At 40.7% G+C, this 15,626-nt stretch overlaps 1 protein-coding gene across 1 annotated transcript; it reads left to right on the forward strand.

The window, feature by feature from the left end:
• Positions 1-978: 978 nt before the first annotated feature.
• On the forward strand, positions 979-4,818 carry LOC142609019 (uncharacterized). The gene is made up of 2 exons (XM_075780664.1): positions 979-1,081; positions 4,391-4,818. Exons 1-2 carry the CDS (start codon positions 979-981, stop codon positions 4,816-4,818), a joined length of 531 nt encoding a protein of 176 aa, XP_075636779.1.
• The last annotated feature ends 10,808 nt before the right edge of the window (positions 4,819-15,626 follow it).

The raw sequence follows: 15,626 nt of genomic DNA on the forward strand, positions 1-15,626 counted from the left end.
TTTATCTATTTTAGAAGATATTTCAATAAAATATTCCTTCTTCATTAATTTTTTATTATTTTCTCTAATAGTCATTGATAGGGTATGATAAAATGCAACTCCAGCATCGTCCATGAAGGTCGTCCAGGACAAGACTAGGAAAGCGAATGTTGTAAGAACCTCGTCTTGGGAGATTGTCCTTGAAAGGAAGATGCTTGGACGAGGTTCTCATGGCCATGTTTTACAAAAGGTCATCTCGTCCAAGGAAGCCATCAACCTCGTCCTGGATAAGGTCGTCCACAAAGGAATAACCTCCCTTAGAAACGAAATACACTCAGTAAGAGGACCTCTAGACGAGGATAACTGGACGACCCTTGACACTTAGAAAAATTCTTGAGTATGTACAACAACTCTGTATCACGCGCATAACTTCCAGTGACCGTTACGTGAGAAAAATGTTACTCCTAAGTAGTTATAGAGATTATCCCTGAACCCTCACACCTCCTCAAATCCAAGGGAGGTTACAAGTCTAATAACTGTTCTTAGGACACTATATAAACGCTCATTCAGACCAGACAAAGGTACGTTTTTACATTTCCCAAAAAGTTGAAACTCCGAAATTATAGAGAGAAAACTAACTTTGCCATCGAAGGGTTCTTGGCCGGCAACCCCGGTCACCTTTGATTGTTTTCCTTTCTTTTTCAGACCACCAAGGCAACAAGTAGTCCTTTCAAGTCCAAAACATCCAGCCTACTAATTTTCTTCGCAACATCAATTGGCGCCGTCTGTGGGAAAAGTGTTTTCTTTTCGTTTGATTGATTGTTTTCAACGATTAGCCTTTCCTAGACAAAAGACTGAATGGTTCGAACAAGATCAAGGGCTACCAGCCCAGGCCACCAGGAGAGTAGGGATGCTTCTAGTAATCCTCTCTGCGATCATCAGTTAGCGTCTGTCATGCAACCGCCTTCAGTTCAACACATACAGTCCATGGCTACGGCTATGGCGAAATTGACCCGTCAGAATCAAGAGTTGAACAGGGAAATCAATCTAAGGAGGCACCGCCATGATGGGCACACGAAAGGACGAGCCAAGAGTCAGGAAGGTGGAGGAGAAAATGTTGAGTCGAAAAATCAGACAAGGGGTACTGCTTCAAGAAGAGTGCCACACTTGGAGAGGGAGATGGACCAGATGAGAAAAGCCATGGATGAAATGAAGGAGAATATGAGGCGAGTGAACCCCATGGATGATTTAGTTCACCGAATGGACTTCCCTTTCACGGCTTCCATCAACAGTCACCCCCTACCCTCGAAATTCAAAATGCCTTCCTTGGATTCGTATGATGGAAATCATGACCCATGTGATCATATCGCTACCTTCAAGACAACCATGCACCTCCAATGGGTCCCAGACGAGATTATGTGCAGAGCTTTTCCTACCACACTTAAGGGACCAGCGCGGGTGTGGTTCAGCGAAATACCCCCAAATTCTGTAAGTTCATTTGAGGAGTTGAGTAAGTTGTTCTTCAACAATTTTATTGGGGGGCAACGCCACAAGCATTCCTCTTCTAGTTTGCTAACTATAGAACAAGGGAAAAATGAGAGTTTGCATTCCTTCATTACCCAGTTCAATAGAGAAGCCTTGACGGTGGATGAAATGGACGACAAGCTGTTATTGGCTGCCTTTCACAATGGGGTCAACTCTGACTTGTTCATTCATAAGCTTTATGAACAGGAACCTCAGACTATGGCCGAACTCGTCCACTTGGCCCAAAATTTCATGAATGCTGAGGATGCTATCATAGCCAAGAAGAGAAAGAAAGCAGAACGCTCAGAAGCAGGTCACCAATGTTATCCAGATCAAGGTCCTCGTCCAAAGAAGGCTCGGGCAGAAGAGAAAAAAGCAAGGGATGGTAAGAAGACGAGTTCCTCAGCGAGAAATCAGCAATACACACCCCTGAATATGCTACTAGAGCAGGTGCTTATGCAGATCAAGGATGATCCATCCTTGAAGTGGCCGGAGAAAATGAAAGGAGATCCGAACAAGCGCAATAGGAGCAAGTATTGTCGCTTTCATAGGGACCATGGGCACGACACAGACGAGTGTTTTAATCTGAAGCAGTAGATAGAGAATCTTATCAGGCAAAGGAAGTTAAGAAATTTCCTTGGTCGAGATTAAAGAGATGAGAAGCTGAAAGCTAAGGTGGAAGAGTCATCTCGACCCCCACTTGGAGAAATCAGGGTTATTATAGGAGGAACCTCGGCCGTTCAGTCATCCAAGTCGAAGAAAACATACCTGAAGTTGGTGCAAAACGTCCAACTGTCTGGACGACCTCTAAGGACGAGGGAAGTAAACGAGCAAGCCATTACGTTCATAGACGAGGATGCTGGATGAGTTCACCACCCACACGATGTCGCGATAGTCATTACCCTACTCATTGCTAACTATATGACCCGGAAGGTGTTAGTAGACAATGGCAATTTGGCGGACATTCTATATTACCCTGCCTTCCAACAAAAGAGGCTAGGACGAGATTAACTCCGACCAGCAAATTCCCCATTGGTGGGATTTGGAGGAATGAAGGTGCAGCCTATGGGCATCATCACATTACCAATGGTGGTTAGAGCGTAACCCCAGCAGATAACCAAAAAGGTAAACTTCCTTATTGTTGATTGTGCATCATCATATAATGCTATTATTGGAAGGCCAACTTTGAATAGTTGGAAGGCGGTAACCTCTACCTATCATTTGTCTGTCAAATTCCTGACCGAGCACGGGGTGGGCCAAGTACAAGGAGATCAGTTAGCCGCCAGAGAGTGCTACCTAGCCATGTTGGCAATGGACGAGCACGTACAGACAATGAGCATAGACGAGTGAAGGATTGCAACCGAACCCACTGAGGTGTTTGAAAATGTCCCTTTGGACTAGAGCAGACCCGAGAAGTTCACTAGAATTGGAGCAAACATGGAAGAAGAAGCAAAGCATACTCTGGTCTAGTTTTTAAAGGAAAGCCTTGATGTCTTTGCATGGAGTCATTGATCCGAGTGTCATTACTCACCGTCTGAATGTGTGTCCCTACTCCAAACCAGTGCGTCAGAAGAAGAGGGTTTTTGCTTTTGAACGAGACAATGTCATTAAAGAAGAAATCCAGAAGTTGATTACTGTGGAGTTCACCCGAGAAGTTTATTATCCGGACTGGTTGGCGAACGTAGTCATGGTAAAGAAGGCCGACGGCAAGTGGCGAATGTGCGTGGACTTTACTGACTTAAACAAGGCTTGCCCCAAGGACAGTTATCCATTGCCACGCATCGACCAGTTGGTGAACTTGAAGGCAGGTCACAGGTTGTTGAGCTTCATGGACGCCTTCTCAGGCTACAACCAAATAAAGATGGATGACGCAGATCAAGAAAAGACCTCATTCATTACTAGCCAAGGGTTATTTTGCTACAAGGTAATGCCCTTTGGTTTGAAGAACGCAGGGGCGACTTACCAAAGACTGGTTAACCACATGTTCCGACCTCAAGTCGGGCAAAATGTGGAGGTTTATGTGGATGATATGTTGGTAAAGAGCCTGGACGAGGGAAAGCATCAAGACAACCTTCAAGAGACCTTCGATACACTTCGACGGTATAACATGAAATTAAATCCAAGCAAGTGTGCTTTTGGAGTTTTGTCAGGGAAGTTTTTGGGGTTCATGGTTTTGCATAGAGGAATTGAAGCAAATCTGGACAAAATCAAGCGATATTGAATATGGAACCACCGAAGAACATCAAAGAAATCCAGTCTTTTACCGGACGAGTTGCCGCCCTTAACAGGTTTGTTTCGAAACCTACTAACAAGTGTTTGCCATTCTTTAAAGTCCTCAGGACGGCATTTGAGTGGACGGACGAGTGTCAGAGGGCCTTTCAAGAACTGAAGACTTACCTCATGAGAGCGCCATTATTAAGTCCATCTGCATTTGGTGAGGAACTATTTATGTATTTGGCGGTGTCCCCGCACGCTGTGAGCTCGCCGTTGGTTAGAGAAGAAGGACAAGTTTAGAAACCGGTGTATTACACAAGCCGCGCATTAAGGGGGGCGGAAGGACGATATCCGATGATGGAAAAGCAAGCCTTTGCCTTGATCACGACCTCCAGGATGCTGAGGCATTATTTCCAAGCTCATGTTATTAATGTCCTAACGGATCATCCCCTAAAGAAAGCAATGAACAAGTTGGAAGCTGCAGGGCGATTGATTCAGTGGGCAGTGGAACTTAGTGAATTTGATGTCAGATACTAGCCAAGGAGCGCGGTAAAGGCACATGCGTTGGCGGATTTCATTGTAGAGTTCACCCCCAGTCAGGACGAGCTGAACAAAGACGAAGGAGATGAAAGGTGGGTTATCAATGTAGATGGGTCATCCACACTATATGCAGGAGGGATTGGAGTCATACTAAAATCCCCGGAGGGTGACAAATTGGAGTATGCAGCCCGTTTGCAGTACCAAACCACCAACAACGAAGCTGAGTATGAAGCTCTACTTAAAGGACTAGAATTAGCTAAGTCCCTAGGGGCAGAATCAATAATAGTCAAAGGGGATTCTCAGCTCGTCATCAACCAAGTGAATGGACTGTGTGATGCTAAGGAAGATAGGATGAAGAAATATCTTAGGAAAGTGAGACAGCTTGTCCAAAAATTTATGGAAGTGAGTTTTATTCAACTCCTAAGGGAGGAAAATATGGAAGCAGATGCCTTGGCGAAAGCAGCTTCGGGAGGAGAAGTTATGGACGCGTACGACAGAATCCAGTACATGCCAAGCATAGAGCTCCTAGATATACAGCTAATAGAAGGGGGAGAAAATTAGATGAGTCCAATAATAATTTATCTTAAATATGAAAGGCTTCCAAAAGACAAGGACGAAGCTAGAAAGCTAAGGGTTAGAGCAGCCAAGTACATCCTTATAAACGAAGTCCTTTACAGGCGAGGCTTTTCTCAACCTTACTTAAGGTGCTTGGCTCCAAATGAGTCAAACTCTGTTTTGAGGGAAGTTCATGAAGGAGCATATGGAAATCACTCAGGAACAAGATTACTTGTCAATAAGGTCGTCCGTGCAGGCTATTACTGGCCTACAATACAGGCAGATGCTAAAGCCTATGTCAAGGTGTGTGACTAGTGTCAGCGCTATAGCAACGTTCCTAGACAGCCATCGGAGTACCAGACCCCAATGATGGCCCCATGGCCCTTTGCACAATGGAGATTGGATATCCTAGGTCCTTTCCCCACGGGAACCAGACAAATGAAGTTTTTGGTAGTAGGGATTGATTACTTTACTAAGTGGGTGGAGGCTGAACCTCTTGCAAAAATCACTCAGCAAAATGTCAAGAATTTTGTTTGGAAGAACATTCTATGTAGATTCAGAGTACCTAGGGTACTAGTATCAGATAACGGACGTCAGTTTGACAACGCACCTTTCAGGGACTTTTGCGAGCAGTTTGGAATCAAGAATCACTATTCCTCACCCTTCCACCCACAGGCAAATGGTCAAGCAGAAGTAGCGAACCGATCCCTACTGAAAATCATCAAGACTCGGCTCGAGGGGGCAAAGGGGATACGGCCAGACGAGTTACCAGGTGTTCTTTGGACCTACAGGACGACTATGATAACCCCAACAGGAGAAACCCCCTTCAAGTTAGCCTATGGAAGTGAAGCCATCATACCGGCAGAAGTTCATATGGCTAACCATCGAGTGATGAAGTACCAGGAGAGAGAAAATGAGGAACAATTTCGTCTTGACCTTGTTCTCATTGACGAGGTAAGGATAGATGTGGAGTAAAGGACCGCAAGATACAAGAATCTTATGGCTAGGCAGCATGATGCCATGATAAAACCCAGACGTTTCAATGTCGGGGACCTCGTTCTTAAAAAGGTGTCCTTGGCAACCAGGAACCCAGCTCATGGAAAATTGGGACCCAATTGGGAAGGACCGTACAGGGTAATCAACTGCAAAAGGCAGGGGTCGTACTACCTGGAAGCTCTGGACGGACGAAAGTTAGAGCACTCCTAGAATGTGGAGCACCTGAGGAGGTACTATCAGTGATGAGCTTGGACGAGATTTACCAAAGGACGAGCTTATAGATATGGACAAGGATCACAGCTATGGTTTACTAATATTTACTGTTGTGTTTCTATTACTATTATGGTGTGTATTAAGAATAAAAAGTGCACTAGTTCTTAAACTTTTGTACCGTCTACAGACAAGTTTGTGAAAGACAAGGTTATGTATTTTCTTAAGCTTTTTCTTAAGGCACTAGCTTCTAAGCGTGTGCCATACTTGTGGACAATGTTCATATAATAATATGGTTTGAATTTCTAATGTATTTGATGCATAAGTCTAATTTCCATAATAGTACCCATAAGGGGGGCAAAACCCTAAGACGAATGAAAATCTCTGGATGCAAGAATGTAACGTTCATAAGCTTTCCTCATGACAAGAACAAAGTAAAGAAAAAATAAGCCAAGGCATAAAAGGCCATACATTGAAGTACTGGTCCATGGACGAGCATCAAACCAAAATGCTCAGGTGCTCTAAGACGAGTCAAACACTAAAAGCATCTTGACAAAAGGCAAATGCCAAGTCAAGCCTATGGACAAGGCAAAGGTCTGACAAGACCATCATTGATATCTTGAATCGTCCATACGCAAACAGATCTTCCACAAAAAAAAAAAAAGAAAAAAAAAACGTGTGGACAAACCTCGAGCATTGTCCATAGAAAAAGCACGTGGACGAACCTTTAACATCATTCATAAGAAAAACATATGGACAACCCTCTAATACTTAGAAGTATGCAAATCTCAATAACAGCAGTGATAGAGGGTGAACTCATCCATGCAATAACAATAATGGTAGAAAATAAACATTCATTAAAGTTTAAAAAGGGTAAACGACCACCGTCCAAAAACCCTTACAAAGTAAGCCTTAAAAGGCAATTGTTAATACGCTCATCCAAAGTACGATGGATGAGAGAATTGTTTTCAAATACATTTTAATAAAGGTCCTAAAAACAATGGACCAAACCAAAGGGAAACAAACAAATAAACACTCAAGTAAAAAATCTCGTCTTCAAATGGAGGGGGCGTCAGCATTGGGGTCATCCTGAGGTGGCTTCGTAGTGGCGTCGTCTTCAACATTGATGTCCTCTGAGCTCGAATGGAGGAGGGAGCTAGCAAAGCCACCGAGTTGAAGTTTGACAAGGCTAAAATCTACCTCGGGGAAGCATTCAATAGCTTCCATACGGAAGTCTTCGAAGCCAGCAGCATAGTTCCTATCCAACAGGTCAGTAAACTGGCTAGAAGCTTTGAATTCCTCCTCAGCTACCTTTTTGGCGTCCTTGAGAAGGGTACTGAGCTCGTCATTTCTCTTTTGCAAATGATCCAGGCGAGTGTCCTTCTCGACGATGTCAGCCCTCAGCTCCTCGACGAGATTTTTTAGCCCCTTAACCTCGTCCGTAGCTTTGCCCGCTACCTCAGCCCAGTTTCTACACTCGTCCTTAACCTGTCATAGCTTCGTCTCAAGCTTGGCCCTCTCTTTGTCTATTTCTGTGGCCTGTTTGGACGCTGCTATGAACTCTGACATGGCCTACACAAACGATTAAAAGTCCAATTAAAAAATATAATAATAAAATAATGGCCACAGTAAAATGACAGGACGAGGTAAAATATAGAATTATTTACCTTGAAGAGATCATGGACAGTAGAGTGCTCAAATTCCTTCAAGGACATATCATAGCAAGCGGCCACATCCTCCTCCGTCACAGATTTTTCAAACCTCTCCCAGGCCAAGTCCTCATTCTCAATTATATTCATGGGAACCTTCGGACGAGGCTGAGACGGGGCAGGAGTGACGACCTTTGAAGGGGTGACGCCAACAAACTCAAGCATTTCCACATCAAGGATTTGGGCGGGAGGAGCATGGGAGACAGGGGGTAGAACAGTGCACAGTGATAAACATACCTTCAAGACGAAGGTTCCCTAACTCTCCAGTATAAGGGGAAAATAGATCCCTACCAACCTCAACAGGGTGTCCTACCCAAAAACCCAAGATGAAGAAAAACTCCGTCTTCCGGTTCCTATCTGAGGTAACCAAAGACTTTATAATTCTACAATTTCTCCCTCTGGCTATAAATTGATAAAAACCATGGGATTGACTAATCTTAGAGGGTTTGTAACAATAAAGGAACTCGTCCACAGTGAGAGGACGATCCCCTTCAAACACCTCTCTCCACAAAATTTGCATAGAGACGATTAATCTCCACGCATTGGGGTTAAATTGACATAACCCTAAACCTAACCTACTGAGTAGTTCCCTAGCCAAAGAGTTAAGAGGCAACCTAAGACCTCCTAAAAGATAGGCCTCATAAACTCCTACACCAAAACGAGGTTGGCAGCATCATTCCTATTTGACGGCCAACCTAGGATTCAACTCCTCTGGAATCTGGTACCAACTCCTAAGAGACTCTAACTTCTTGTCATCCGTCTTAGAAGGGACTCCTACAGCACAACTATAAATGATTTCTACCTCGTCCTGAGGGACAGACGGGGAAGCACTCGACGGACCAGCCTCAGACCCAGACGATGCCCTCATCCTAAGTTGTTCTTGAAGGACTTCCAGAGTAACCCCAGGAACTCCGGAAGTGTACTCTTCGTCCGTGGTATTTCCCCCACTACTACTATTACTACTAGAACCACTGTAGTTAGAAGATCTATGATACTCGTCTATCTCTTTTTCAACACTATTACTAGGTGAAGAAACGACAATTTCAGACATCTTGAAAACTTAAGGAAAACCTAAAGACGAGTGTAAAGAAGATACTTGGTTCTAGACGGTGGAAAACTAGGGACGCTGGAAAACTTCTAGACGAGGCACTAAGATGAGGATGTCAAAGAAGAAAATTTGAGAAAATGCAGAGGGTACGAGAGGAATTCCACTATTTATAGGCGTTGAAAAATGGTGTCTCGAATTGCGTGACCAACCAGAGCACGCCACGTGGCACTTCCCCTCGGAAAATTAAATCGACATGACAAATTACCAACGAAACTGCGACACGTGGCATACTTGACAGTTAATAAAAGACACGCATCCAAACGATGACGTCAGTTATTGTATGTCCTAGACGACCCATAGACAAGGGGCAATTGATAGGGTATGATAAAATGCAACTTCAGCGTCGTCCATGAAGGTCGTCCAGGGCAAGACCAGGAAAGTGAATGTTGTAAGAACCTCGTCTTGGGAGATTGTCCTTGAATGCAAGATGCTTGGACAAGGTTCTCATGGCCATGTTTTACAAAACTTCATCTCATCCAAGGAAGCCAACAACCTCGTCTTGGATAAGGTCGTCCACAAAGGAATGACCTCCCTTAGAAACGAGATACGCTCGGCAAGAGGACCTCTAGATGAGGATAACTGGACGACCCTTGACACTTAGAAAAATTCCTGAGTATGTACAACAACTCCGTATCACGCACATAACTTCTAGTGACCGTTACGTGAGAAAAATGTTACTCCTAAGCAGTTATAGAGGTTATCCCTGAACCCTCACACCTCCTCAAATCTATGGGAGGTTACAAGTCTAATAACTGCTCTTAGGACACTATATAAACGCTCATTCAGACTAGACAAAGGTACGTTTTTACATTTTTCAAAAAGTTGGAACTTCGAAATTATAGAGAGAAAACTAACTTTGCCATCAGAGGGTTCTTGGCCGGCAACTCCGATCACCTTTGATTGCTTTCCTTTCTTTTTCAGACCACCAAGGCAACAAGTAGTCCTTTCAAGTCCGAAGCATCCAGCCTACTGATTTTCTTTGCATCATCAGTCATACTTTTTTAATTGAAACTTATACTTAATGTGAGCCTTCACTATAATTTGAAATTTGCTAAGTTTGATATAGAATAAAATTTTCAAATTGCATTTCTTTTCAGTAGCCATACGTCACAATAACAATTTTTTTAGGAAATGTCCTTAACACAATTTTTTTAGGGGTTTTCTAAAAAAAAAAAAAAAGAAGGGTTATAACAATTAAATTTAAGTGTAAGAGTGGAGGACGTGGAACTCTAGATTATGTTATGAATTGCTTTCAGATTCTGAGTGCTACCTCCGAGAATCTGCACTTCTTGGGCAAATTAAAAGTAAAACTAGAGACACCAAATGCGGCACTTATTGAGGATTGTATTGTCTGCCCAAATTGGAGAAAGGTACATGTAAGATAATATTAAAATAAGATTTGCAAAACTATAGTATATGTACGGTTACTTTAGTAAGTGTGTGTATAAATGCAAAGTTATTTAAGCATTGATGCGGGTCAATTTTATACTATATTGTGTAAATTTTTACACATTTTGCATTTTATACCCACTATTTTAATTGCTCTAAGACAGTTAATAAAATTGTCTAACAGGCCTAACAGTGTTTAGAGACTAAGTTGAGTTTTGGAAAAAAAATTGCCTAGTTCAAAATGTCTTGGAAGGATTGGCATTAGCTCAAACCTTAGAGGACATTAATGGAATTTATCCTAAAAAAATATTTCTACTCATTTATACAAAATTTTAGCTAGGGTATTGTTTGTCCACAAATCTCAAGGCCTCAAAGAGATTTTCATTGTGAATTTGTTGCGTAGAATATAAATATCATTGCTTCAAATTAAGGGTTTGGCATGTTGTTTCAGAGGGAAAAAATGTATAGCTAAATATTTTATATATATATATATATATATATATATATATATATATATATATATATATATATATATAACCGAAACCTCTGAAACTCTCATAATTTTCCACGTTAATACAATATTTAAATAAAATTATTTTTTTTTGTTCAAACTTAACCAGAAGTGAAACTCTATTTTTCTAATAAGTCCAACTTAAACTCAAACTCATCATTATCATTTTTTTAAAATAAAATTATTATTTTTTAACAAAAATTTAACAAGGAGTAAAACTTTATCTCTCTAACAAGTCTAACTTAAACTCAAACTCAAACGCTGATAATCTATATAAAAACAAAAATTATGATAGGACTCAAAAGAAAAAAAAAAAAAAACTAACATTGAAAAAAAAGATATTCATGTTGATAATCATAGATTTGGTTTTTGAGTTGAAATTCCTACTAATTATTTTTTTTATTGTACATGGCAAATAAAACATCTCTATTTTTTTGGAGAAAAATCAAAGATGCAACCAATGTCTTCCAGCGATAAATTTTTATTTGGTATGTTATATATAAATTTGTTGAATTTAGTTTGGTTTCGAAGTAGAATTTGGAGATTCTATAAATTTTGATGTTTTAAGTCTTGAGGTTTTTGGTATTTGCATCTCAGTAGGTTGATCTTAATTCTTCACCTCAAATGTTTTTTACTTAGATTCATGTGATTTTTGTTTTCTTATTAAAAGCTATATTTTTGGTTAATTAATTATTTGTTTGGATTAATTTCAATTAATTTTTTTTCTTCAGAATGCCTATTTACTTATTGTTGAACTTTTTTTAGAGTCAATAGTTTTTTCGTGCATCACATGGGTTAGCAACTAGTCTCTAAAGCTCTCACAATTTTCCATGTCAGCACAATATTTTAAAAAATATATATATAAATACAAAAAAAAAACATAAAAGAAAAATATAACTTTTCTAAAACCCGATAAACTTTTCTCCCCCAACGCTCCTTCCTCAATCCCACAACAAAGCCCACCTTCCATCCAAAGACACACCACTTCTTCCATCAAAAACACAAATTCCTCAATCAAAACCCACCATACCCACAAACCAATAAAGATCTCCTTCCTTAGACCCATGGCAAAGTCCACCTACCATCCAAAGAACACCACTTCTACCACCAAAAACACAGATTTCTCAATCAAAACCACCATACCCACCAACCAACAGAGATTATTTTTGGCCAATCCCCTTCTACTCCCTCCAAAATGCAGACCCACAAACAACCGCAAGCCACAAACCACCGTAGACCCACCAACAACCCTAAGCCACAAACCACCCACATGCAACCTCAACAACCCACAAACGCCACTAAGAACAACGCACCCCAACCCAGCCCATTGAAACCGGCCCATCAACTATATCGGTCGGTGATACACCATCACACCCAGCCCAGCCCAGCCCTGTTGGTGATATACCATCACACCCAACCCAGCCAGTTGAAACTGGCCCAAGGGTAACTAAGTTTGGGTAAAAATTAGTGTTTTTTTCATTTATTTTTGTAGATAAGTTTTGGTAATCAAATTTGTTTAGAAATTTGTAACTATAAACAAATTTAATTAGGACTCTATAACCAAAAATATATACCCATACTCATAATATATTTCATTATTTAGTTATATATATTATGCGTTATACTAAATGGTTGATTTTCGTGTTGGCATTTCTCTTCCATTCTCTGTTGAATATATGCTCTGCCCTTCTTCACTTAGTTTTCCCTCCCACAACCCTGTCGGCACCTGGGTTTCTGCCGCCAAGTTTGTCGTTGGGTTTCTACCCCTATCAAATTTTTATATTTATTTTTGGTAGCTAATTTGAGTTTGGGATGAGTTTGTAGAGAAATTCAAGTTTGGGTTTGAGAATATCTGCTTATTCATGGATAATTGAAGTCAGAGAAGCACCTAACACCCGTGGCAGAACAATCCCACTTGAATGGTTGCCTTAGTCCCTACCGTTAAGCGAATCCTACCACAGGTCCATCTGTGGCAAAGGGTATGGCTACCTTTTCAGTTGTCATCATTGGCCACTTGGCCTCACCAAGCCTATCTCTATCTCTATCTCTCTTCAAATTTAGACTTTCTGTTCTATAAATTTTTTCCCTTTACAAGATATATTTTTATGGTGGAATGCTTGTGATTAAGATGAATAATATTTAGGTAATTGTTATCTGAAGCTTGGTTTTATGTTTAGTTTAATTGTTTCATCTCAAGACTTTCATTGTTTTTATTACTTCTTTATTTGATTTTAAGAGTAGCATCTACAATTTTGAGGGATTTTGTTTGATCCTTATTTTTTAGTTATGCTAAGGTTTGTATTTTTAATTTTGGTATAACCATGGAAGCTAAGATCCATGGCTATCAGCCTACTATTGACTTTTATTTTTTGCTTTCTGCCATGCACATTGAAGGACCAAGTCCATAAAGTTTAGAAGCTATCTACAAGTACCAGCAATAGCAAAGTGCATAAGTGAAAAGGTAAAGCTATGTTTTTACTTTTTCCATATCTATTTTTGAAGTATATTTTGTGAGACTTCATTGTGATCCTAGGAAGCACGGGTGTGGTGTTTGGGCCGTTGCACCCGCGTCCGACGCGGCCCGACGCGGGGACGCGCAGGGGACGCCGCTGCCTGCGTGTCCGTGCCGCGTTGGGCATTAAAAAAATAATTTTTTCGACGCGATTCGCGCTGATACGACGCCGATTCGGGCCGACGTGCACAAAATCGGGCCGATTCGGCCAGAATCGGTCCGTATTGGGCGCAACACCGATACCGGCGAAATCGGCCGATACGGCCGAAATTCAAAAAAAAAAAAAAAAAAAGGTGCGCAACGCACCGTTTTACTTGGCCGAAAAAAAAAAAAAAAAAAACGCAAACGGTGACTTTTGGAAAAAAAAAATCAGAAACCCTTATAGCTCTCACAGATCACTCTCAGCCAAAACTCTCTTCAATTTTTTTTCAAGTCCGCTTTTGCTCTCAAGTCTCAGCCGACCCAACCCTGCCTCTTCAATCTTCACGCCTCTCTCCCACTCTCTGCCTTCACTCTTCAGCTAGGCTCTCTCCCATTCTCTGCCTTCACTCTTCATCACATCTCATTTTTCAGCGCTCCACTTCGTCTCCCTTGCTCTCCGTCTCCCCTCACTGTTAGGTATCATAGCTCTCACACTCACACTCTTAGTTAATTGTTAATAGATGATTTTTTATTTAGTTAATAGTTATTATGATTTGTGATTGTGTTTTTTTATTTTTTTATTTTATTTTTTGTGAGTCTTGTGACACAATGGTTTAATTTTTTATTTAGTTAATAGTTATTATTACTCAGATTTGTGATTGTGTTGTGAATTTTGTGATGATCTGATTTTTTTTTTTTTTTTTTTAGTCTTGTGACACTGGGGTTTGATTTTTTATTTAGTTAATAGTTATTATATATTTGGAAATTATTTGTAGGTTAAATTGAATCCGTTGAATTTGCAATGGATGAAGCTACTAGCACAAAAAGTTCACATTCATCTAATGAAGGAGTGCCAAATGATGAAGCTCCTCGTTGGCAGTATGTGACTAAAATAGAAAAACCATCTGGTTCTACTGTTAAATCAGGTGGAAACACACACTTTAAGTGCAACTATTGTGGTAATATTTATTTGGGATCCTATTCTAGGGTTAAGGCTCATTTATTAAGAATTGTTAATAAAGGTATTAAAGTATGCCCTAGTGTGACACCGAGCCATAGGTTGGAAATGCAGCGAATGCATGATCAGGTTGAGAATGATAAGTTAGAAAGAGAACGGAGAAGACAAATTCCCTTACCCCCACCTCCCCCAAGCCGTGGGCCTATTGGGAGTAGTCCCTCATTTCAGACACAAGAAGAGAGTGACAGTACAAATCCCTTTAATGGTAATAAGAGGAGGAAGGTTGTGAATCCTACGGTGGAGAAATTATTCCAGAATAATGCTAGACATGAATTGGATAGTCAAATTGCTAGGATGTTTTACACCGGTGGGATTTCGTTTAACTTTGCAAGGAACCCATATTATCGTAGTTCCTATTCATATGCCGCTACTCATAGCATTCCAGGTTATGTTCCTCCTAGATACAATGCCTTGAGAACAACACTTTTGCAAAGAGAAAAAGCTTATGTTGATAGACTTTTGAAACCAATTAAGGACTTTTGGGTTGAAAATGGTGTAAGTATAGTTTCTGATGGCTGGTCAGATCCACAAAGGAGGCCTCTTATTAATATTATGGCTGTATCAGATGGGGGTCCAGTGTTTATTAAGGCAATTGATGGGTCAGGTGAGTTCAAAGACAAACATTATATTGCTGGGGTGTTGAGGGATGCTATAAAAGAGATTGGACATGAGAAAGTTGTCCAAGTCATCATTGATAATGCTAATGTGATGAAGTCTGCTGGAGCTCTTATTGAGGGTGAGTATCCTAAAATATTTTGGACACCTTGTGTTGTCCACACTCTCAATCTAGCTTTGAAGAATATTTGTGCAGCAAAAAACACTGAAAAGAATGAAGTTACATGTGAGGAATGTAGTTGGATTACACGTATTGCTGATGATGCATCCTTCATACGTGTTTTTATCATGAACCATTCAATGAGGTTGGCAATGTTTAATGAATTTTGTCCATTAAAATTGCTCCAAGTTGCTGATACTAGATTTGCTTCGGTTGTTATAATGCTAAAAAGGTTGAAGTTGATAAAAAGATGCCTTCAAGCCATGGCTATTAGTGAGCAATGGGCTTCTTATAGGGAGGATGATGTTGGAAAAGCTCAAAAGGTGAAGGAGATGATTCTAAGTGATCTTTGGTGGGATAAGGTTGATTATATCCTTGAATTCACAGCACCTATTTATGATATGATACGAGTAGCTGACACAGATAAGCCTTGTCTTCATCTTGT

Source organism: Castanea sativa, chromosome 9 (assembly GCF_040712315.1).
Source record: "Castanea sativa cultivar Marrone di Chiusa Pesio chromosome 9, ASM4071231v1".
Taxonomy (NCBI): Eukaryota; Viridiplantae; Streptophyta; class Magnoliopsida; order Fagales; family Fagaceae; genus Castanea; species Castanea sativa.